The sequence below is a fragment of the Ochotona curzoniae genome, unplaced genomic scaffold (assembly GCF_017591425.1).
Source record: "Ochotona curzoniae isolate NIBS_2020 unplaced genomic scaffold, NIBS_Ocur_1.0 contig_883, whole genome shotgun sequence".
Lineage (NCBI taxonomy): Eukaryota > Metazoa > Chordata > Mammalia > Lagomorpha > Ochotonidae > Ochotona > Ochotona curzoniae.
Window position 1 is genome coordinate 18468360 of NW_024466599.1, and position 25279 is coordinate 18493638.

The 25279-nt window shown below is 51.2% G+C and overlaps 1 protein-coding gene across 3 annotated transcripts in view; it reads left to right on the forward strand.

Annotated features, from left to right (window-relative positions):
* Positions 1 to 24476, forward strand: part of MAPRE3 (microtubule associated protein RP/EB family member 3) — a 55461-nt gene extending 30985 nt beyond the window's left edge. The window contains exons 1-7 of one of the 3 annotated variants that reach the window (XM_040992946.1): positions 13384 to 13444; positions 20094 to 20221; positions 20843 to 20988; positions 21586 to 21787; positions 22945 to 23099; positions 23234 to 23386; positions 23614 to 24476. In XM_040992946.1, the coding sequence (XP_040848880.1) occupies positions 13419 to 13444; positions 20094 to 20221; positions 20843 to 20988; positions 21586 to 21787; positions 22945 to 23099; positions 23234 to 23386; positions 23614 to 23682 (879 nt within the window). In that variant the 5' untranslated portion in view covers positions 13384 to 13418 and the 3' untranslated portion in view covers positions 23683 to 24476. Of the gene's footprint in view, positions 1 to 13383; positions 13445 to 20093; positions 20222 to 20842; positions 20989 to 21585; positions 21788 to 22944; positions 23100 to 23233; positions 23387 to 23613 lie in introns of those variants that run through there. The other 2 variants (XM_040992948.1, XM_040992947.1) reach the window with 2 other exon arrangements.
* Positions 24477 to 25279: the final 803 nt, after the last annotated feature.

The window sequence follows — 25279 nt, forward strand, 5'->3', positions numbered from 1 at the left end:
AGGGCTGTCTTAAGTGGCAGCATGATGGACTTGTGAAAATTCACCAAAAAAAAGTCCATTGTAAGAGTGAGGAGGTGAGGGAGCTTGAGGAGAGGGAAGGACCTACTAAATGGTGCCACAAAACAAAACAAAACAAAAACAACTTGGCCTATTTCTGGTGGCCCATCACCTCATTTTGTTCTGTGATGCTCACCAGCACTGAGGTCTTGCGGTGTGTTCAACATTGAGGCCTTGCAATCTGGTGGGTCTACAGTGAGGACCTCTTCCCTCGGAGGACCATGAACAGCTATGAGAGACAGAGGAAACACAGGAAGGCCGGAGTCCCCTTAGCCGGCAGACACTGGCCCCTGCAAGAATCTCTTTGTAAATCCTTCTCCCAAGGGCCTGGTGAGGAGCCAGCTCTCGCTTTGCAGAAAATCTTTTTTTTTTTTTTTTGTTAAAGATTTATTTATTTTCTCATTAGAAAGGCAGATTTCCAGAGAGAAGGGGAGACAGAGAGAAAGATCTTCCATCTCCTGGTTCATTCCTTGAGGGGTCCAGAGCAAGGCGATCCAAAGCCAGGAGCTTCTTCCGGGTCTCCCACATGGGTACAGGGTCCCAAGGCTTTGCACCATCTTTTCCTGCTTTTCCAGGCCACAGGCAGGGAGCTGGATGGGAAGCAGAGCAGCTGGGACAGTACAGCAGTGCCTGCATGGGACCCCAGCATGTGAAAGTGAGGGTTTAGCCACTGAACTATCATACAAGGCCCCTCTAGAAAATCTTCAGGACAGAAAAATGAACACATTAGCACACAAATTAAAGTCAAATCATGAAGAAATAAGAATTTTTTATCCTGTTTTGGAAAAGTATAACTATATGGAACCCCAAATACAGAATTTGTGATATGTACCCACTGACATAAAAAAGCACTTTCTATCTACTTGAGAAGATACAGGGGAAAAACGAATGGCAATATAAACAATGGGTTGGTAATTTACATGTTGTGTGGCAGGATATATATTTATATAATCACTTAATGAATTATGTAGAGCTAAAAGAAAAAAATTCACCAAATATAGAGACATAAGGATTTCCCAAAGTCTTGGGAAGTCAGAGAAGGCGGAAAATGGACTGTGACATCATCTTTAAGGTCACCAAAAAAGTCTCGTGGGCTCAGCACAGCGGCCTAGCAGCTGAAGTCCTAGCTTTGAACACTCCGGGATCCCATATGGGTGCTGGTTCTAATCCCAGCAGCCCTGCTTCCCATACAGCTCACTGTTTGTGGCCTGGGAATGCAGTCAAGGACAACCAAAAGCCTTGGGATGCTTTACCCATGTGGGAGATCCAGAAGAGGCTCCTGGCTTCTGGCTTCAGATTAGCTCAACTCTGGTCATTGCAGTCACTTAGGGAGTGAATCATTGGACAGAGGGTCTTCCTCTCTGTGTCTCCTGTCTATATCTGAGTTTCAAAATAATAATAATAATAAAATAAATTTTAAAAAAATTTTTAAATAAAATAAAGCCTTATCTAATCCAGCCTTCAGTCTGGCACTTGACCCCATCAGGAAATGCCCTCAGGGTGTCACCAGATTGAAACCTGTCCTGATAGGGGGCTCTCCACTCCCTGGGGTGGATTTGCTGCCTGTGTCCGGCCCTGTCGGTTAGAATTTGCTTCAATAGGTTGGCATCTCCTTTTCTGTGTCTTCAACCCATTGGCTACACTTTTACCTGCAGTGGCTGTAATTAAAGGCAGTCTTTGGGTCACATGAGTTTTTTTTTTTTCATTGTCTCTAAGATAACTCGCCATTTCTCCAACAGAAATGACTTGAATTGGGGCATTTTGTTGTGTTCACCTTGTTAGACATCCTCCTCTGAATGCACTCCCGCTGTGAACATTTTCCTAAAAGTTTACTGTCTGGAGTGAATCAGGTGTTCCAGGTGTGGTTTGACAACCAAGGCCACAGGGGAGCAGTGCTTGGATCTTCCTCATGCTGGAAAGACTTTACAACTATGTAGTTGGTTTCTACCCAGTTCTGTTCTTATGGGCTGTGTCACCCTTGGGCAAAGTTACTGAAGTTCTGTGAGCCTGTTGCATTCTGCTAATGTTGGAGAACATAACATGTACTGGATACCATCTCATACAATAGGGATGCAAAATTGAAAATGGAGCTCGGGATGGCATGGGGTGGTGGTGGTAGGCGGTGAGGCTGGAGAGAACCACTGGGAGAGGAGTGGGCGTTCCTGTCTTGGAGTGAGCACTAGAGGACAAGAGGAAGACGTGGTGTCTGGGGTCACTTTGGCGGTAGGCTTTAGTGCATTGGATATGCAGCCTGTAAGAGAGAATGAACTATGCTTGTGGCATGGCCATACTACTCAATGTCAAGAGGAGCAGATGAGAACTAAGTGCTAAGGTCAGGAGCATGATAGCTTGGTCAGCACCGTCCTCCTCCTAGCCTCTGGCAGGATAGCCTTTTGTCAGACCCATCACACTGGCAGCTCAGGTTACGTATCTGTCTGTCTGAACCCTGATGGATTGTGCATACTTTGCTGCAGAGCCTTCTGTCTTGTCAGATAGTTTCCATTTATTTTTTCAGACTCAAATGCAGAGCCCCTATTATATGCCTTTTCAAATATACATGTCTTAGCCTCTTACCATAACATGTCACAACACATCAAGACTCTGATTCTGTCAGTGAATAGTCATAGAAATGATTGAGGGTGAACTTGACCTTCAGAGAAGGAGAGGTTGTGCGTGCAGTTAGGAAGATTGGCAAGAGGGAGAAGAAGAGTGTGGCTGATGCGGAGAAGGGGCCGGGGCAGGATGTAGACTGACATTATGAATACGGATCCCACAGAACCTGTGTAGACAGAGAGGACCCCAGAGGTTTACCTGGCAGTGTTGGAGGGTAGATGGTTGAACCAGTGTTTTGGGAAAGATGGCCTTATAAAGAGAGACAAGAAAAGTTGAAAGAAAAGAGATCAGGAATCTGTTGTTTCATAATGGCAACCATCTTGATGAGGATGGTGTCAGTGGGCATGGAAGGGACACGATGGGTGAGAAGAACCAGTGGCTGCATGACAGCCTGGCCCAGGGTGGGAGGCGCATCTGGGCTTCTCTACAGTGCACTATCACTGGAACCTTCCATGGAGCCCTGCAGACTATTTTTTACCATTGAGTAGCTGGTATAGATTAAAAATAAAGGATAGTTCTGATATCTTACCATCAAATGTTCAACTGACTACACATTATCATTAATGTTTCCATTCTGATTCTGAACATGTTTAAATTGCAATTTGGAAGAAAAAAGTTTTTCCAAACTTCTTGTTTTTTTTTTTTATCAGTTCTCAGTTGTTGGTTCTTTTATGGTACTTATTTATTTGAAGGCAGAGAAATCTTCCATCTGCTGGTTCATTTCTCACATGCTGGCACAGGCAGGGCTGGGCCAGGCCAAAGCCGGGAACCAGGAACTCAATCCAAGCTTCCCATTTGAGTGGCAGGAACTCAACTACTTGAGTCATCTGTGCTGCTTCCCAGGATGCTCATTAGCAAGAAAATGGAGTTGGGAGCAGAGCTGGGATACCCATATTCCACTCCCCAAATGCTTAACTACAACTAAGACTGAGGAGCTAATCTGAAGCCAGGAGCTGTGACTTCAATCCAGATCTTCCACATGAGAACCTTGGGTTCTCCCCACTGCCTCCTGGAGTCTGTTTTAGCAGGAAGCTAGAATCAAGTCCTGGAGCTGAGTATCATGCCCACGTAGGACAACCTGGGCATCTTAACAACTAGGTTAAATGCCTGATGTGCACAGGTCTTGATTTTTAAGATGCAAATATCAGATTTTCACTTAATTATATAGGTGATTTCTTTTTTTACAAATAAAGTTGCACACAAAACAGCAAAAGAATTTGAGCAATACCAAAGAAGCATTCACCAGGTGAGTTCTAATATAGCTCACTGCTGGGCAAGTGCGCCAGGCCTGTGAACAAAGGACAAAGCAGGGTCATGTGAGGTAGTGATGGGGTACAAGGCTGTGAAGCCTGTTGTTCTACCATAGTCAAGTGAGGCAGGAGGGGGAGGTAGGAAAAGAAGAGTGAAAGATATAAAAATGGAGGGGGCAGAGTTCTTACGCACAGCTAATTTCCCGCTGCCAAGTCCTCTTTTCACAGTTAGCTTACTGTGAACTGAAATACCAAACGTGATGAGGTATTAGGATGTCCTTTATTCCAGCAGGGTAGGAATGGGGTGGAGGTGGGGGACTAGAAGGGACATGTCTCCTGCTGTGATGGCAGGATGGGCGACTGCCAGGGCAGAGGAAGGGGGCAAGATGAGGTTGAGGGGAGAACCAGGTAAGAAGGGAAGGGAAGGGGAAGAAAGGGGAAGAGAGAGGAAGGGGGCACATGTGGAGACTCATTTATACAACCTAGGTGAGCCTACAAGATGTGGGGGACATGGGGAATTCGGAGGGGCTGCAAGCTGACTCCAAGGGATTGATGAATGAGATTATCACAGCTGATTGCCTGAGGGTGATTGGTAAATGGTGGGAATTGGGGAAGGGGCCATGAAAGATTGGTGGGTGGGGTTCTCAGGTGAGACGCCAGAAGGTTACATTTCATGGTGGATAACCTGAACAGGGCGAATTTTGTAAGCAGTGGGAAGGGGAAGCAGCACTGGGTCCAAGATGGGATAGAATCACTCCTTACAGGCAGGAAGGAGAGTGAGGAAGAGGCAAGTTATAGAAGATTGACTTCTCTGATACTTTATCATGTGTGAAGTGCTTTTAGATGTTATCTCATTTAATTCTGCCAAGCAGCTTAGGAAGAGCCAGAAATGAGAGACAAGTTGGAGAAAGGGAGCAAAGACCAAGATAAAGAGAAATGTGTTAAGAAGAGCTCTGTTTTTCTGGTGGCCTCCCGAGCCATCCTCACTGAATGCCCACTGATTGAGGTCTGGTTCAGTGGCATTGGGTAAGAGCCAGGGCTGTTTTTAAAACCAGAGAGCTATCTGGGACATGTGCAACACCTGACAGAAACCACCAGAAGTGTTCATGTAGTTACCTTAGCAGCTGTTGTCAGGACCTCTGGCTGAGCAGCCACAAATTTCTGCTAGAGCTTCTCTGTCCTTTTTGATGTTTTTAAGTGGAGGGAGGGATGGCATTGTGATGTAATGGGTATAGCCACTGCTTATGACACCAGCGTCCCATATGGGCACTGGTTCATGTCTTACTCTTGTCCAACTCCTGCTAGTGGCCTGGGGAAGGCAGCGGTGGATGGCCCAAAGGTCTGAGCCCCTGCCACCAACATGGGAGACCTACATGAAGTCTCTGGCTCCTGGCTTTGATCTGGCTCAGCACTGGCCACTGTAGCCATTTGGGGAGTGAGGAAGATCTCTGTCTCTCCTTCCCTCTCTGTAACTCTTACAAAATGAATAAGCAAATATTTTTTAAAAGAAAAATATTTTATTGGAATTTGTTCTTTTCTTTGTAGAAAATTCAGAGAAACCTAAAGAAGATCCCCTGTAATCCCACCATCAGGCAGAACCACAATTTTTATAATTTTAGAACCTGCTCTTACATTATTCTTCTATGCCTATATTTTTGTTTTGTAATATTTTCCCTCTTACTTAGTACATTGTGAATGTCTTTCTATGTTTGTATCAGCTGGGACAGTGTTTTGATGTCAGTAATAGCAAGTCCTATTACAGTGGCTTGAACAAATGATATTTTGCTCATGAGATGGGAGCCTGGTAATGTGGGGTCCAAGAACATTGTCAAGGACAAAGCTGTCAGTCTCCTCAAGCTCTCAAGGAGCTCTCAGCTTTAGGCAGCCTGGGAAGGCAAGCGCCCCACCAGTGTGGACTCCGTAGTGGAGACAGCAAAGAAGAAAGGTGCTGGAACCCTATGGAGACAGTTGGCCATCCGTGCTAGTGAGTCATTGCTTACCCTCTTTTGTTTAATTTATTTCAAAGGCAGAATGACAGAGAGAGAAGGAAAGATGGAAGAAGAAATCAAACAGCTGTAATGCCTAGCCCTGGGTCCAGCCTGGAACTCCATCTGGATGTTCCATGTGGGTGGCAAGGGCCCAAGTACTCACACCATCTTCTATCTTCCCAGGGCATTAGCAAGGACTAGATTAGAAGCAGAGCAGCCAGGACTCCAGGCAGAGCACTGGTATTGGATGCTATCACAGGTCTTGGCTTAACCTGCTGCCCCACAATGCCAGCCCCATATGTTCCTGTAAGATATCTTTTGTGGAACTACATAATTTAGATGTACCTGGATTTGTTTAAAGAGTTTGTTGTTTGGATATTTCAGTTATTTATGCTTTTTCATTGTTACAAATGTACTTATATCTAAAGTTTTGTATATACTCATTATTACTGATTCGCTATTGAATCCCTAGAAGTGGACTTAAGATCAGAGCATGTTACAATGTAAAGGCTTTATTTATTTATTTATTTATTTTAGTTTTTACCAAATTGCACTCCAAAAAAGTCTACCCTAAATTATACTCTCACCAATTGTGTGGTTTTATAAAGAAGTTTTCAGATGATTATTATTTTCTTCATTTGAAAGGCAGAGAGAAAAGAGAGATCCTCCATCAGCTGATTCAGGCCCCAAAGGCCCACAACAGCTGGAAGCCTGAAACTCATTCGGGGTCTCACACGTGGTAGCTTGGGACCCAAGTACTTGTGCACATGAGCAGGAAGCTGGGACTGGGAATAGGGCCAGTCCTCGAACCCAGGCTCTTCAGTGTGGGATGCAGTCGTCCCAAATGGCAGCTTACTGCTTTGGTGAGGTAGTTTTAAAATAAGCATAAAGAAAAATAAAAGGCACGGCTTTAAGGCACTTAGGCCTTAAAACATATGTGATGCCTGGGCCCGGTGCGATGGCATACCAGTTAAAATCCTTGCCTTGAACGCTCCAGAATCCCATATGGGCACCGGTTCTAATCCCAGTGGCCCTGCTTCCCATACAGCTCCATGCCTGTGGCCTGGGAAAGCAGTCGAGGACGGCCCAAAGCCTTGGGACCCTGCACCCACATGGGAGACCCAGGAGAAGCTCCTGGCTCCTGGGTTTGGATCGGCGCAACTCCAGCCATTGTGGCCACTTGGGGAGTGAACCAGCGGATGGAAGATCTTCCTCTCTGTCTCTCCTCCTCTCTGTATATCTGCCTTTCCAATAAAAATAAATCTTTAAAAAAATGTATGTGATGCCCATTGCCAATGGATTCCTTTCCCCAAGGAACATTAATATATTTAAATAAAAACTTAGTGTTCAAAACTGAATTGCAGGACTACTTAGATATGAAAAATATACAACAACCAGAGTGATTGAATGAAAGCATGGAATACTGTGCTCCACAGAGGGTGTTACCTCCGACTCCCTTAACTTTTGTTGAAGTTCTCACACTGTAGCATTGACAAGTTTTCTCCATCCTTCCGGGGGACTGGGCAGGAACCTTGGGGTCATCCTTGATCTCCCTCTGTCTCTTCACATCCCACAATGTTCTGTAGCAAATCCTGTGGATTCCACATTTGATAGGATTCTCCTTACTTTCAAATCTTCTTGTAATACATGAACTGAAAAGGCTTGAGGAGAAAACAAGGCAATCCTGCATTCTACTTGTTAAGTTTGGGTTCCTGAATCAAAGCCTGGTTTTTGTCCTTGTTGAATAAAGTTATCTGACAATCTCTTGTTCCTGCAGCAGAAAGCAATAGTCCAAACGGATTCACTGAGAACATGACGTCTAAAGGCAGAGTAGCGCAGGCACGTGACCACCTGTGTCCCACATTGAGGTGCCAGGGTTCTGTGCCCAGCTCTAGCTCCTGGCTTCAACATCGTTCATATACATGCTGGGAGTCGGAAGTGATGGCTTAAGTAGTGGGGTTCCTGTTGTGCTTGGGAGTCTCCAGCTCCTGATTTCCGCCTGGCCAACTCAGGCTTGCAGGCATATTGGGAGGATGAACCAGCAGATGGGAGCTTCCTAGCCCCCCTCTCTAAAACAAATAAATACATAAACAACTTCCTTTAAAAAGTGAGTAAGTAGGGCCCGGCGCGGTGGCACAGTGGTTAAGGTCCTTGCCTTGCGCGCCCGGGATCCCATATGGGCGCTGGTTCTATCCCGGCAGCCCCGCTTCCCTTCCAGCTCCCTGCCTGTGGCCTGGGAAAGCAGTGGAGGACGGCCCAAAGCTTTGGGACCCTGCACCCGCGTGGGAGACCTGGAAGAGGCTCCTGGCTTCATATGGGCATAGCATCAGCCATTGCACTCACTTGGGGAGTGACTCATCAGACAGAAGATCTTCCTCTCTGTTTCTCCTCTCTGTATATCCGCCTTTTCAATAAAAAAATAATAAAAATAAATCTTTAAAAAAAAAGTGAATAAGTAATAGCAAATAGTAAAGGTGGAGTCACGGCAGATTTCAAGATGTGCCTACAATGAAAAGAAATATGTAAGGGAGGAAATAATTGGATTTCATTGATGATAAGCCTGCTGGCTAAAAGTGGTGTATACTTTCTCTTTTTAACTTTATTTATTTTAAAAGCAAAGTTAGAGAGATCTTCCATCTGCTGGCTCACTCCTCAGATGATTGTAATATCCAGGTCTGGGCCATCCGCCATTGAGTTCCCAGGTGCCTTAGTAGAGAGCTGGATCAGAAATGAAGCAGCTGGGACTTAAACTGGCACCCGTATGGGACACTGATGCTTTAGGTGGCATTTAACGCACTTCACCACAGAGCCAGTTCCTGGTGTATTATTTTCAGAGAACAAGAAATATTGGGCAACATGAAGGAAAATCTAATATAGAAGACACCCTAAAACAAGTATGCAGAAGCCTCCACTGGCTTAGCTGCTGCTCAATGGGCTTGGCCACTGGGTCAAGAGAGAGACTCACAGCCTCTTGGTGTCTGCTAATTGCCACTAAGAAAGGAGATGTAACTTCCGTTCACTCTGTTGGAACTGACCCTTGTAACAAAAGACACGATAGCAAGAGAAAAACCATCCAGTTTATTAACACAGGCCATGCACATCATGCAACAGACATCTCCGTGAGCAGTAGCTCCAGGCAGTGATTTAAAACTCTGATTCAGACAGTGCCTTCAACAAAGAACAACAAATGTGTGTGGGAATAGAGGGCAAAGGAATGTGAGGAGGGTGGGAGGGCAGGAAACCCAGGGAAGAAGGTACCAGAGTGAGGATTGTTTGCAAACTCCGATGATGCTGTCCCTGGCTGGCCTCGTATGGGAGAATTCATATCGCATCGTAAAGGGGAGAATGCAGGGAGAGTTTTCCTTCATTTGCTGCTTTTTAATTGCCTATAGCTCAAAAATACTTTTTTACATCCAAGAGGCTCATGTCGAGGTGACATATGCTGGATTCCTTCACCATGAAATTGAGTCCTAACATCAAAGGTTTCTCTGTATTTCACATATGTACAAGGGGACTTCAAAAGGTTTGTGGGGAAAATGGAATTAAAAGATAAAATTTATTTTGGTGTCAAAAAAAACTGAAATCCACGCATAGCTTCTCATCACACACAGATAGAATGGTTTATGATAATAAGATAAGCCCAGAGGAGTGGACTGTGGACAGGCTAGTTTAACTTTCAAAAGTGCTCTTCGTGTTCAGATGCCCCAGGAAGAAGTTGTGCTTGGTTAAAGGTCTGATGATGGTCCCAGGAAAGTGGCAAATCCATTTCCTGCTGTAACTAGGATTCATCTTAATTGTCTCTGAGGAGTAACTGGGAAAGTTCTGAATGGCCAGTAGAGCTGTCCCAAGGATTTACAGCCCTACAATCAATCAGGTCCTACATAATGAACTTTGTTTTGCTAAGATAGTGACTTCTCAATGAAAACCACAGGCCCTTGCTAAAAACAAGCTGGCTGGAGTTGGTCCTGGAGCTTGCTTCACCATTAGGACCCGACGAAAGGCTACCCATGGCTAAACAGGAGTAGGACGAAAGGACCTTGAGGTCGTGGTTTCAGATGTGTGACAAGCAGGAGGAGCCCACATAACTGGTGGGAGGGGGCAGTGAATCTAGGGACGCTGTTGACTTTCTGGGGAGCAGGCAAACAAGTCCTGTCGATTTCCATCTAGAGGGATGCCCAGGAAGCAGAAGGTGTGTGTGCAGCTGTGACAGGGGCAACGTCAGATAGAAGGAATTCACCTGGCACAGTCAGGGCGCTCCCATGCCTGCAGTCAGGCAGACACTCGTGCAGTTGAACCGCCGCACTGCACACAGATGGCCTTGATGCCAAGCTCCTGATTCCCATCATCAGCATTCCGGGCTCGCCTCTGTCCTCCCTCCAACACCGTGACTCAGCGTCATCATTCCTCATTGCCTCACCTAATGACCACTCTCCCTCTGAGGTCTGCCAGCTTCATTACCCAGAGCAAGTGGCCTCCTCCTTGAAACCAGCCCTGCCCTTGGCTCCCGACACACCTACCTGTACCCGCCTCCCTTCAAGTCCTTGCCCTCACATTCCTCCAAGAGCTAGTCATTTGCCTTCTGCTCACTTGGTGAGCTAAGAGTGATAGTAAACATGTTTGCACAGCCCAAATGTCCCATTTGCTGTCTGCTGCTTGCCAACAGCCAATCTTCTTCAACGGCCCACATTGGGGCACCCCCTCCCTCAGTCCATTTAACTGCCAGGCCTTCCTCATGCCTTCTGTGCCCCAGGGCGTCTCAGGCATTCTGGTCTGTGGGATCTGTTTTGTCTGATGAACCACCCTGATTGCTTCAAGCAGGGGCTCCTGAGTTATAAGGACCCGTGTGTTATAAGGATCCCACACAGGGCCTGGCGTGATAGCCTAGTGGTTAAAGTTCTTGCCTTGCACACGCCAGGATCCCATAGAGGCGCCGGTTCATATCCCGGTAGCCGCGCTTCCCATACAGCTCCTTGCTTGTGGCATGGGACAGCAGCTGAGGATGGCCCAAAGCTTTGGGACCCTGCACCCGCTGGGAGACCAGGAAGAAGCTCCTGGCTCCTGGCTTTGGATTGGCTCAGCTCCAGCCATTGCGCTCACTTGAGGAGTGAACCATAGGAAGGAAGATCTTCCTCTCTGTCTCTCCTCCCCTCTGTATATCTGGCTTTCCAATAAAAATAAATTAATTTTTTTAAAAAAAGGATCCCACACAGAGTGTGTAAGCACATTGTGTTGGAAGGCAGTAAACACTTGCCAGTAAAGCAATGTCATGGTAGTTTGGGAAGAGAACTACAAAGGTTAAAATGCCTGAAATTTCCTTTTCCTCCTCCTTAATACTCAGAGGCCCAGGTCAGAGCAAGTCACCCAAATCACTCTTCTCATCACAGTGTGGGGGTGTGGAAAGAACCACTGGGTTGACCTTGAGCCTTCATTGCGTCCTACGTAATGACCCTGGCTTTGGGACATGGCTTTGCTGGAAGGGATTTCAGGCACCAGAGTAGAGCAAAGACAAGCTCTGGCTTCAGCCAGCCTCCTGGATTCTTCTCTAGCATGTGTGCCCTCGGAAGTGAGTTCTGGCTGTCTCTGTGCAGGTTAGCCCTACAGGACTGGCAGCTAGGCAGGCAGAGTGGTGGGGTGTGTAGAGCAGCGATCCGCTCAAGCGGCCACAGTGTCTAGCAAACACAGGCTCTTATCACGTTTGTTCAGGATGGACTCCGGGAGGTGGTGAGGGCATAAACAGACAGTCCTGGGAGCATCCTGAGAGGGGACTGGACACGGAATGACAGGAATGAGGAAAGCAGAGGATGGCCAAGGAGAAGCAGTGTGTGGCATCCAGGCATTCCAGAGCTCTGGTCAGAGAAGAGTGAGAATGTGCCACCTGGCCCTAAGAGACAACTAACCAGCCAGGCAAAGGAACTCAGCTTTAAAGCAGCGTAAAGTGGCTTGGCTCATCTGAGCCCCTAGAGCATGAAGGGAACAGCAGGTGCACTGGATCCACTACTGCTACCCTGTCTCCGGTGAGTCAGCAGCCACCCCAGAGCAGTACAGACCAAGAGCTGCTCCTTGCAGGGACTCTTCCTCAAGCCCTGCCTGGTGGAATCCAGCAACATCACTGCCAGGTGCACACAAGGCAGAGATTTCCCAGTTGTTCGCTGACAGTCCCAAGACTGCTGGCAGCAGAAGGAATGTGGTCAGAGAATGGCCAGCTTCCTGCTTGCCTCCCCTCCCCTTACACACCTGGCAGCACCTGCTCACGGTCAACAAACAAGGCTGGAATCCAGAAGAGCACCCTGTGTGAGCCTACCCACATGTGAACCCCTGCTCCCCAGTTTACACTCCCCCTTCATACATTCATTCAGCAACTAGAGACTGAACATCTACCACATACAGAACCCTGAGCTCATAATAATGCAGCACAGAAATGGGCAACACAGCTCCAGAGGCATCGCTCAGTCATTCTGCCTCAGGGACACTTGTGCCAGGTGGGAGAGAACCAGAAACCAAAATTGCCCCTGCTCGCTCCCTGGCCTGGACCTAGACCAAGTGGGAAGGTGGTTCAGGATGCAGGGTCATAGATGTCAGTGACTCTCTGCCTGTTGGCAACATTACTTAACTCCCAAGGCAGGGTGACCTTGAACCTTTGGTTTGCCTAGACAGTGTCTCCATTGTGCTCACAGCGACCCACTGATTCCTCCAACATGAGAGTGGAGACCGGATCCCTTACATTCGTGCCCAAGGTCTCACAGGTGTTAAGTGACTAAGCCAGCAGCCAGCCCTCACATGCTCTCCCAGCCCCCAGGAGTCCCAGCTTACAGCATGGGGCTGAGGGGAGCCTGCACAAGCTCATAGGCTAGAAAAGTGGGGCTTGAGGAACTTGAAGATTCCTAGTGAAGAACCTTTGGAAAGAAAAGGTTACTTTTCTATCTGCACGGACCCTCCTAGGATTAATGTTAGCAATGAGAGAGAGTTCTTTTTGTGCTGGCTAGATTTCCATCAGCACTTGAAGTTGGGGTCAGATGGAACAAGCTAGCCAGGACCCCTCTAGGGACTGCTGCCCAGGACCCAACCACAGAAGGCTGGCTATACTGCCCAGGCTGGCCTGAACAGCCTCAGCAGGAGTCCTCAGGGTTGTTGGACAACACATATCTAAGACCCCAGCAGCTGGGGCCTCAACACAGTTTATAATCATGGGGAGAAGCTCTGTGACCTAAAAACCTTGTGAGGATAGAATTCTGGAGACACTACCACCCTTACCTGGAAAGCCATCCAGGTTCCTGTCTGGTGGCCTGCCAGTGTGAGCACGTGTTGATCCTACCAACCTCAGAATGTGCCACTTGCCTATGTGTCCCTGCAACAGGTCTGACTCGGAGTGGCCAGACCTCTCTATGAGCCAGCTCTCTGGCTGAGTCCTGCGAGGAAGGTGATTGGCTTGGTAGCCAGGCCTTTGTGACCCGCCAGCTGGCCTCCCCCAGCCCCTTGGTGGCTTTCATCCCTGCCTGCACATGTTGCTTCCATGCCATCCCAGAACGACCTGGATGTGTGAGTCACGGGGCAGGGGGTGGCAATCTTACTGATTTTCCAAACAGGTAACTTCAGTGCCCCCTGGACCTGGGTAAGAAGGGGTAGCCTGGTACCAATGAGGGCATAGCCCCATGTCAAGAGCAGGAACTATTCTGGCAACTCCATGGCATTCTCACTCCTTTGTCCCCACAGCGTCTGTTCCAGTTGTCCTGGCTGGTAGAATGGCACCTGCTCAGCATGTGGGAATGTGGCAGCAGTAGGGTGGGCTGGGAGTCAGAGGTTCAACTTCCACTAGGCCAGATGGCCATCCCTGGGCAGAGGGGGTAAAGATGAGCCCAGTTCTGCTGTCCACCTCCCTTCTGGACCTGCCCTATAGAGCCTCAGAGAATGGAGACTGGCAGTGTATCAGGTACCTGCTTTTCAAACAAGTGCCCTTGGCCCTCAGCCTGGGTCTTGGGTGCTGCTAACACTTGCTGGGTACATGCCAGGGAACAGGCTCTGTGTTCATCCGTTCGAATGGGTGGCTCATCTAATCCTCTATAAAGCAGGGATGGTTCATTTCCACTTTAGAGATGAGGAAACTGAGGCCAACAGCTAAGACACAGTCGAGCCAAGATTGGACCCCAGGTGATCTGACCGGAAAACCAGTGTTCTGAAAGACCTGGCTTTCTAGAGCTGGCAGGAGGCATGTGGCTTCCCCCTGCCACTGGAAGGGACCGCAGGGTTGTGCTGGACGGTAAGTAGAGGCCTGGGTGGCCCTGAGCAGAGCTGAACAGGGCCTGGGAAAGGGAGTTCTGGAGAGTTAGGGAAGACTGAGAACTGCTGAACTGCTGTCAGGATCATACCTTTCCACGGAAGATTTTAAAACAAATAGCCAAAATTGGATCTTAATAACCTGACGAGAAGGTTATTAAATTCTAGAATGTGCCATCTCAAAGTCATGCTGACTTGCCAGCCATCTTTACAATCTGGGAGTGCAAGCGCCTAGATAAGGATGTTTGGGAAAGGACCAGATGGGCCCTAAAAACCTTTTGGACTTGGGAAGATTCAGATCAGGTCTGGAAAACTACTTTTCAAGCCCTCGGACTGCAGAGTGACCCATCATTGTCTGGCTCCACAGCTCTGACCTCCTTCCTGGGAGCCCCCTGGCCCTGGTGGTACAGGAAAGTCCCCAGGTGGAGCATCCCCTGACCCTGGACCAAGAGGCAGGGCCCTATAGACAGGCTTTTCTCAAGGCCACATGTTGGTCTCGTCCTCTAGTGGGGCTTCCAGGCAGGGCTGTCTCTCCCAACACAGCTGGAAGCCCACAGGAGACAGCCTGTCCCTCTGGCTGGTTACCTACCAGGCATGAAGGAACTTCTTGGTAACAACAGCGTGTTCTTAAAGGTTTTCTCAGACTCTGCAGTCCTTGGAAGCAGCTGACCCACTGAGCAACTGATGTTTGGCAAGGTGCTTCCCACACCTCCGCCCTGCAGCTTGTCACCTGTGAGATGGGGCCCAGGACAGCCAGCCCCAGTTCAGAAAGCCATCAGACCTTGGACAAGTTGACGGGTTTAACTTGTGGCTTGGGGCATCAGGAGGCTGGCTTAGCTTGATCCAGATGCTTATTAGAGCAGTTTCAGTGCTCAATCCATCTAGCTGGCCTTAGAGGACATGAGGCAGACACCATCCTGGCTCACCCCTCTTCCAGGCCCTCTAGGTTTGGATGGAGCCTGTCTTTCTCTGGGGACTAGAGAAAGTTCAGGATTCTCCCTTTTCTGATTTGGGCTACAGGAAAAGGAGAGATGGAGAAAACGCGCTTTCTCTGCTCAGGGCCTGGCTGCCATCTGCTGGCCATGCTGAGTTCTGCTGACGGCGAGAAAAAGAGAGGGCGCTGTGCCCTTCCCAGCTTGCCGAGAGGCCTGGGAGAACACAGGGCTGGTTTCTTTGTGAAGCTGTGGTGTGCAGGATAGGGAATTCCTGCACACACCTGGGTACCCTGGATGAGTCCTCCTGAGCCTACTGGGTCCTCAGCAAGGAGAGTGGGTTGCGTCACCTAGAACAACCTGAGCCACCACGGGCTTGGGTCCCTGCCCCTGGCATGGGAGACCCAGACTGAGTCCTTGGCTTCTGGCTTGCCTGGATGCCTGCCTGGCTGACTCAGGTATTTGAAGAGTGAACCAGTAGGTGGCAGACCTCTCCCACTCCCTCTCCTTTTTCTTTTTCCTCCCTCTCCCTCCTCCCCCTCCTCCCCTACTTCCTCTCTCCCCTTCTCCCTGTCAAATAAATTTTAGAACAAGAACCTGAGCCAGTCCTGAGTGGATACAAAGGCTCTATTCCTAGCACTAGCTGCCCCTTTGTAAAATCCCCTCCCCTCCCCGCTGCCCAGGATGACAGCACGATGGATGGCCAGGCCCTGAAACTGCCTTCTTACAGGCACAGCTGCCACTTGGGTAATTTTTAGATCCAGGCTGGTCCGGGTGGGAAAATCCCTCCCATCATCATAGGAGTCATCAGACAATGACAAAACTGGGAATGTCTGGCCCCGGTGGGAAGTCCTGCGCGTTTTCCAAGGAGCTCTGTAGCTCCTGCAGACTCACAAGGTCTGTGTACCACAGAAGATGGCTGACATTCCTCCGCCCCCTCCCCATCCTCTCCCAGCAAAGTAGCCAAACAGCCCAGTGTCCCTGCTTGTGCCACTGTGACACAAGCCAGTAAACTAGGCAAACGCAGGCACCTGCTGTGAGCTATGGCTGTGACACCTGACAATGCACACAGATTTGCCCTGGGGTATGAAGTGTGTGTGAGACACACAATATTCACACCCTTGGTGCTCCTCCAGCCTGCTTCTGCTACCCAGAAAAATGTTCTGGAATCCCAGAAAGGGCTGCCCTCAGACTGGAAGACCGCAAAAGCTCACATGATTTCCATCAAACTTTGGAGCACAGGCTTGCATAGGACCCTTGCTCTGCTTCTCTTCAGTACTCAGCCTCTGAAACTCAGACGAAACAGAGCAGAACTCCCCCGAGTGCTTCAGGCATGCCCAAGGTGCAAGGTACCATCCTGTATCCCTAGACCCATGCTGAGCAGCCCGATCCCCTGAGGCTCAACAGTGTGTGAGCCCCAACTGGCCCTGAGTCACCATCACCTAAAGCCTGGAAAAAGGAGTCTCTGAGCCCTCAGAAACTGTGGGTAACCCCACTAGCAGGGGACAGCTAGCAGGGTTGTGTGTATCCTCTGCTCCCAACTCCCACAGATCCCTACAGACGCCCAGATCAGACCTGGCAGCCTGACCACTCATACCTTGGGCTCCTCCATCCTAACTCTGCAAGCCCACTCTCCTGATTTCCATTCACCATGCTTTGGGACATTTGGTTGTCCTGGTTGGTGTGTGTGTGTGTGTGTGTGTGTGTGTGTCTGTGTTGAGTATATCCTTTCCATCTCTCACAGTCCAAAAGTAAGTGAACTTTCCTTGAAATAGTATACTCTCCTTCACTTACCTGTTCACCTCATTCGAAGTTACGGGTCCATTTACCCCCTCCTCCTCCTCCTCCTCCTCCTGTGGTTACCTTGGGTGACTCCCTGGGGGCAGATGACACCCTCTTGGCTCCAGTCCTTGCCAGTGCATCCCACTACCAGGTGGAAGGAATAGTGACAATTTTTAAAGGATGCGAGGAATGTTCTGATGTGTCCTCCACCCCCATACCCGCCTGAAGGTCAGGGATCTGTGGACACAGAGGCAGGGCACTGTCCCACACAGGTTAATGAAAGTGTCCTGGAGCTAACCCAAGCTGAGACCTACACACCATAGAGTGGAGGGTAGGGGTTCCAGGCCAGCAGGCGATGGGACAAACAGAGGAGCCTTGACGAGGTGTCATGGTTTTCCTGTCTTGCTGTGGCGGGTCTGAAAGTCATGTTCCTGACTCCATGGCCCTTCCTGGCAAAGGGGCAAGCATTTAAAGAAGTGTAGGGGTATGCGAGGGCTGGGGTGCAGTGCATCGGGCTCAAAGCCATGTGAAAGTCAAGACTCAAGTGCAATCAGATTTACCCTGGGAAATCTGAAATTGCCAGGTCCTTAAAAGCTCTCCAGACAATAATTTTTGTTTCTCTTGGCCTTGGGCCGCTGTCTGGCTCCTTTTCCCTGAGCAGTGGAGAACAGGGTTTATTTTTAAGAGCAGGGAGAACCAGGCATAAATAGGAGACTTCTCTCTCTAATGCTTTATCTTCCAAAAAGTTGACTGAATGTGTGTGAGTATGGAGGTCCTGCTGTAAATGCCTGGGGTAAGGGGTCTGAGCTGAAGCCCCCTCCTCTAGCCGAGGCAGGGATTCACCATCTTGCCTCTGGGCATCCTGGTTAAAGTCAGATTGTGATTGAGCTGGCTGGGGGTGGGCCACAAGCAGTGGAATCTCTAACCAACAGATGCACTCCAGTACTGCTCGCTTGGGACCATAGTTTGAGACCCATTGGAGCAAAGAATGAGTGAATTTGGGGTGGGGAAAGCATTCTAGACAGAGTGAGAGCTGACTGTGGTTCCCGAAGGAGCTAAAGCTGGGAAGGTGGGGTGTCCTTGGAAGACTGGAGGTGCCTGGGAGGGCTAACAGTGTAACAGCAGGTACTCTGGAAGACAGGGAAATATTTCTTCCCAGACACTCTTTGCCTGTCTTTAAAGGTTTATTTATTCTTTATTTGAAAGGCAGAGTTACAAGGGGGTGGAAGGAGGAGACAGAGAGAAACAATTTTTTAACTATTCCATTCACTGGTTCACTCACAATGTTTCTAACAGCCAGATGTGGACCATGCTGAAGCCAGAAGACATGAACTCCAACTGAATCTCCCACATGGGTGGCAGGAGCCCAAGCACTTGGGCCATCTTCTGCTGCATTCCCAGGGGCATTAGCAGAGAGCTGGATTGGAAATGGAGCAGCTGAGACTCAACTGATATGGGGAGGGTGGGGGGATGGATGCTGGCATTTCAGGTGCCAACCCCTACTTTGCATATTAAGCCTGAAAAGATGGGCCTGGCATGATAGTGTAGTGGTTGAAGTCCTCACCTTTAATGCACCAAGATCCCATATGGGCGCCAGTTCGTATCCCGGCAGCCCCACTTTCCATACAGCTCCCTGCCTGTGGCCTGGGAAAGCAGTCGAGGACAACTCAAAGACTTGGGACCCTGCACCCGCTTTGGAGACCCGGAAGAGCTTCCTGGCTCTTGACTTTGGATTGGCTCAGCTCTAGCCATTGCAGCCACTTGGGGAGTGAACCATCGGACGGAAGATCTTCCTGTCTGTCTCTCCTCCTCTCTATTTCTGCCTTTCCAATAAAAATAAATAAAATCTAAGAAAAAAAAAAGGAAAAGAAATACCCTTTACTCCAAAACATGCACTTTCACAGTTCTAAGAATACACAGCTCTTTTGGTCCATCTTCTGCCTTTCCATTTCCGGTACAGACTGGGTTATTAAAAGCATCTCTATGTAGTAGACCAGTTTAGTGGTCAGTAGCATACTAACACTGGCCTTGTGGGCATGCGGCATGGTGGACAGGCACTCACACCTGCTGGTCAGAAGAGGGCACCCCTACATGGCTCCAGCTGTTAGTGGAGGTGCAGGTTGATGTGTCCAGTCACCATCAGCAGACAAAAATCCCCAATTGTTTGTGTGAATCACCCCAAGCTTAAAATATCGGCCACTAATCCAAAATTGTTTTTAATACTTGTGTGTGCTAAAACCATTCGCGTCTGTGAGATCAGTGTTGCCAGGAGTGCCTGATTTACAGCTTCTGGCTGAGAGGGCCAAGGCCTGGGGAGGAAGGCTGCAGGCTGGGAGACCCTTGGAGCTCTTGTTTGCTGGGCACAGTGAGCTGGAGGAAGGGAGTGAATGTGAGCAGGATGGTTGGGCTGGCCCAGGGTGACCCCTGGCATTCCTGGCCTGCAGGATTCAGGACCAGCGGTGACATCCTCAGGGAATAATACGGAAGCTTTAAGATTCTGGATGAGCAGAATTTAGGTGCCTCTGGCCACAGGAATATGGAGTCAGAGAGCAGGAGCAGAGGTGGTGGGGTAGAGGGCCTTCTGCAATGCGAATCTGGCCCCGTTCCCGTTTGCCTTGGATCCTCTGCTGGTCAAAATAGAAAACCCAGACTCCTCCTCGGGGTCAGTGAGGGCCATGCCAACCTCATTGCACCATGCCCCCACTCAAAATCCTGCTGCCCTAGCCTGCACAGTCACTGGGCATGCCAGGAACAAGCCATGTCTTTGTCCCCCACCTTCCTTGTGCTGTGCCGCCCTCCCACCCCAGCCCTCTGTGTGTCTGGAAAATTCCTACCCCCTTCAGGCTCCAACGCCCCTGGCTCCAGAGCCCTCACTGGCCCTGCCAAAGCAGATGCGATCACGCCCTTCCTTGGGCCACTCCTGAACTTGGCTGTGCTTTAGCCATTGCCCAGGGCACTCTCTTGTGGTAGGCACAGCCCCTGGCATGCATCCAGCAGACCAAGGGCACTTGTTAAGCATTTAGAGAGTAGATAAGCAACACCTTCTGGGGAAGGGTTGGGAGAGGGGGTGGACTGTAAGGCTGGTGTGCAGAGCCATGCCATTCCTATGCCCTGGGGGCTTCAGGGGCTGCCAGCATCACCACTGGAGAATAGCCTGCAGCCCCCTGGGTGCTGACCGAGGCCCCGTGCTCTCTCTGCAGCTGGGGTATGGCCGTCAATGTGTACTCCACATCCGTGACCAGTGAAAATCTGAGTCGCCATGACATGCTTGCGTGGGTCAACGACTCCCTGCACCTCAACTACACCAAGATTGAGCAGCTGTGTTCAGGTGCAAGGCTTTGGAGGGGAGGAGGCTCCGTAGGAGGGAGGGAGAGGGCAGCTGGGGAGCATGGGTGCATGTGTATGCACACACATACACACCCCTGCACAGTGCTCCCCTAGGGTGAGGGAGGCACCTCTACCAGCCAGGCTGTGGAAGTTAGGAAACACAAGAGGTAGGAGATATGTATGGGTTAAAAGCTATACAGAGTCATAGCATGAGCTCCTGCCTAGATCCTCCGGGTCAAATCCCAGCTCCTCCACTGGCAGTGAACCCTAGGCAAGTCTCAGTTCTCTTGGTGCCAGTTTTCCCATCCCTAAGATAGAGCTACCAGCACCTGTGCAGCACAGGCTCCTGTTGGGATTGGATGACACATACATCTAATGTGGTGCAGCTACATTATGGACCCATGCTATGCATCCATAAGCAGTAACTGCTTTTATTCTTGGGCAATCCTTTTATCCTTGGGGATTCTGGCCACATCTATCCTGAAAGTTAGGGCTTTCCCCTGCCCCCAGGACAGGGAGAAAGGAAGAAGAGGAGGCCAGGGGCCAGGGTTGGGGCTTTTGGGTGGTGGAGGCAAGTGAAAGACATTGCCGAGACGGCCCAGGCAGCCCGACTCCTCCACAGGGGCAGCCTACTGCCAGTTCATGGACATGCTCTTCCCTGGCTGTGTGCACTTGAGGAAGGTGAAGTTCCAGGCCAAGCTAGAGCATGAGTACATCCACAACTTCAAGGTGCTGCAAGCAGCTTTCAAGAAGATGGGTGTTGACAAAGTAGGTGTCTGCACCCTGGGATGGGGCGGTGGGGAGGGTCTCTGAAGCTGTGTGGGTATGGAAAAGAAGATTGACCACCAGCCAGGCCATCGCTGAGGTCACTCCAGTGCTTACGTTGCTGCCCACCCCTGCAGCAGAGGGAGCCCAAGAGGCCTAGGGGAAAGCTGCCCCCACACACACCTGACATCCCACGATAACATCATCCTTCCCTCCCCCCCTCCCCCCTCGGAGCCCTGCCCAGCCTAGACCCAAAGATTCTGTGTATTGATGCTGTTAAGTTGCATTTCTCTGTAGGTCCCAAGAAAAGCTTTTTGCTCTTCTGCCTCGATGGCCCCAAAACGGTGGGTCCTGAGCCTCCAGCCCACACACAGCGGCAGTGGCAGAACCAAGGGATGCCTCCCACACCCTCCTTCCTCTGCCTGCAGGAGAGGTCCAGGCCTCCCTGCCGACCAGTCTGCTGCGGTGTTGCGGGCACGGGACTGCTGGGGGGCTGGATGGGGAGGAGGTGGCAGAGGCTGCTGCAGCCCCCCGGAGGGGGCTGGCTTTCCCAGGGCAGTGGCAGGTGGCTAAAGTGCTCTGTTATGTGGTCTATTTCAGATCATTCCCGTAGAGAAATTAGTGAAAGGAAAATTCCAAGATAATTTTGAGTTTATTCAGTGGTTTAAGAAATTCTTTGACGCAAACTATGATGGAAAGGATTACAACCCGCTGCTGGCGCGGCAGGGCCAGGATGCAGCGCCACCTCCTAACCCAGGTGATCAGATCTTCAACAAATCCAAGAAACTCATTGGCACAGCAGGTAACGTGCCCGAGCCGGGGGAAGGGAGTGTGGGGGCTGGGCCGGCTTGGCAGGGGGAGGAGGGGGGCTCCACAGCCAGGAGCCACCACCCCCTGGTCCACCGGCCCAGCCCTACCCCGCCTGGAGGAGACTGTTATCACGGAGTTCAGATGGCGTCGCTTGCTCCCCACCTAGACTAGAGGCAGTCCCCACAGTGGGGCGAGAGGGCTCGCAAAGCCTACTCAGAGAAGAGCCGTCAACACCGGCCACGATGGCAGCTGGTGGCAGGAAGCCCAGGCACCTCGCTCCATAGCATGAGCCAACTTGTTGGTCCTCCAGATCAAGGGGCCTGAGGTGGCATGGTTTGTCTGCCCAAGACCCCACCCCTCCAAGACCAGCACCACAGCCCCTTTTCTTACCTGCTGACTGTGGGAGCCTGTTCATATCTTCCTCATCCCAAAGGCTGAGTCTGAAGTCCTTGAGAGTCCCTCAAAATGAGTTTTTGTCTAGAGCCAAGAGAGGCTTACAGGAGGCCAGCCAGGGTGGGGAGGGGGAGGAGGCAGAGAGCAGCCCCAGCCCGCGTCTGAGCCCGTCATAGCAGGGCCGCCTCCTCCGTTTGCGCTGCTGTCCCGCCTGGGCCTGAGCCACCCACCCGCTTGCTTTGCATTAGAAGCAGCTGCACCTGCTAGCAGGTGCCTTGGCTGGACAGCAAGTAGCCATCGCATGCCGGCTCTGCTGGGATGGGGGTGGGGGGCCGAGTTTCTGCATCCTGGCCAGCAGAGGGCTCTCCAGAGCCCATCAGAAGACAGGGACCAGAGACCACGCGGGATTCTGATGTATTTCTCCTGTTCCAGCTGTCAGTTACAGGAGACCCCTGAAGCCACGCCCCCCCAGGCCGCCACTTCCCCCAGTTTCCCTTCCCAATGTCGCTCAGGTCCCCACCTGCACACCTCACCCTTGACCTCCCGGCAGCCCTCTGCTCTCCCAGGCTTGCCAGCCGGCTGCCCAACTGCTGCAGTGGCACGCGTGGCCAAGGCTCGAGGCCTAGATGTAGAGGCCCTCTTTGGGGATGGGGGTGCCTGCCTGTCGCATGGCCATCCTCGCCCCAGGTCGTGTCGTGCCACGTGGGAGGCATGGGCTCCCGTGGTCTCATGTGCCTCTTCCTGTCCTCTGGGCAGTTCCACAGAGGACATCTCCCACAGGCCCCAAAAACATGCAGACCTCTGGGCGACTGAGCAACGTAGCCCCACCCTGCATCCTCCGGAAGAACCCCCCAGCGGCCCGCAATGGCGGCCATGAGACCGACGCCCAAATTCTGGAACTCAACCAACAGGCAAGTGGGGATGGGGTGAGAGATGTGAGCTGCCACCAGCCAGGGCCCAAAGAGGAGGAGGAGGAGGCCCAGCGGGTGAGGGGCTCCGAGGCAGGGATCCCTTGTCCTAACAGGAGTCCCCTCTGGCCCTGCAGCTCTTGGACTTGAAGCTGACGGTAGATGGGCTGGAGAAAGAGCGTGACTTCTACTTCAGCAAGCTCCGTGACATTGAGCTCATCTGCCAGGAACATGAGAGTGAAAACAGCCCCGTGATCTCGGGCATCATTGGCATTCTCTACGCCACAGAGGTGAGCCCACCCTGTGCCTGCTGCAGCCCCCAGGCCCTCTGACCGCTCCCCAGCTCTGTCCTGGACCCTTATGCCAGAAGGAAGGAACCTTGGAGAATATAAACTGATGAAGAAATGGGTGCTAACAGGGAATGTAACACCTGAGCTCTGGGGCCACCCTACTCATGAGGGAAGCTGGCTCCTAAGCTGCTGGTATAACCCACCTGCTCCTCCCCTACCCCCTCCAGGAAGGATTTGCACCCCCTGAGGATGATGAAATTGAGGAACACCAACAAGAAGACCAGGACGAGTACTGAGAGCGGCCGAAGCCCTGGCTGACCGCGCGGCCTCCGTGCCGCCCCTCTCCACATCCCTCCCAACATTATAATCCTTTCCGTACAGCCAACGGCCAGCCTGGTGCTTGGTGTCAGTGCCACAGCGGCGAGAGCAGGGACAGGGCCAGGCGGCAAGGGGGCGGCAGAGGCCCAATGGGCGGGACCCCTGCCCACTCTCCACCCCTATTTATTTCCGTTGTCTCCACCCCAGGGTGCAGCTGCCACCCGCTCAGCCAGCCCCTTGTCCCTCTCTAGCAGCCAGCAGCTGTATATTGGACAAAGTCATTGGTATATTTTTACTTACTGGATTCTCCTTGCACTTTACCTGTTCTTTCCCAGGGCTGAGAGCAGTGGGCTTAGGGGCAGTGTGCCCAGCTTGGCTTCCCGTCCCCATGGCCAGAGGCTGGGACAGGACTTGCCAACTTATTTATTTTTTTTTCCATTTAACCTGGAGTGGAGGGGAATGCTGTTGTCAGGAGAGGGAGAAGGGGGGAGGGGGCTGAGGAGGCAGTGCTGTGGCCTGGGGGTCAAGGAGAGGGAGGGGCGCATGCAAGGGATGGAATTGACCCCCTGGCCCCTCCTGGCTCACCCACCTTGGCCCCTGCCTCCTACCCCCAGCATTGCCCCAGGCCCTAGCCATGCCCTCCTGCAGCCTGGCTCATACCACACAGACTGTCTAGACCCTCCTGTGCGCCCACCCCTACCCCTGCCCCTCGGGCACCAGCCTGCGTCCATCCATGTTCACTTTTATTTAAATAAACTTGTGTGGTAAAAGTCCTCTGAGTCCTCCCAACTCCCACCTCTGAGTGGCACCTGGGTCTTGGGGCTTGGCACTGCCCATGTGCCACCTGCCCCTCTCCTGGAGTGGTGGCCCCGCTCTTACCAGAAGTCAGCCCCACCACTGGGCTTAGGACCCCGTTCAGGCCTAGGTCCATCCTCCCGGCACTGGGGACAGTCTGGAAGGGAAGCCATGGGAAGGGGGAATCCCCGCCCACTGTATCTGACAAGGGACAGGTCTGAGGTGGCAGATGCAATGTCCGGTGGCCCAGTCAAGCGTCTGTGGGACAACAAGGCAACCTGGCCAACAGGGACAGGTCATCTTGGGGACAGACACCTCTTATACTCCTCTCCTTTACTAAAGCTCACGTGGCTCTCAGCAGCAATGCAACTGAAGACAAGGTCCCTGTGATAGCCAGGTGACATGGTCACACAGCAAGTTCTGACCACTGGTAGCCAGGACAGCAGTGTTATCCAATGTCCTAATGGAAACAGGGAGCCAGCAACCCCGTCCACCTGCCAGGGAGTGCCTGGCGAAGTCCAACAGAGACCAAGAATATGAGTTCCTGGGGGCCCCTCGTCACCTCCCACATGTGGCATGACTCACCCATGAGGGTAGAAACGCAGACTGGAACTTAGACCTCGGAAGGCAAATTGGTTCCCTGAACACCCATCTGTCTCCCACTCAGGCTCTGAGCTCAGGAACACGTGAGCTCCACCTGGCAGCCCAGGTACCATCTCACAAAGTGCCTGAGAAGTGACTTCTGTCCATCCCCTAGTGGCCTGGATGCTGCAGATGGCC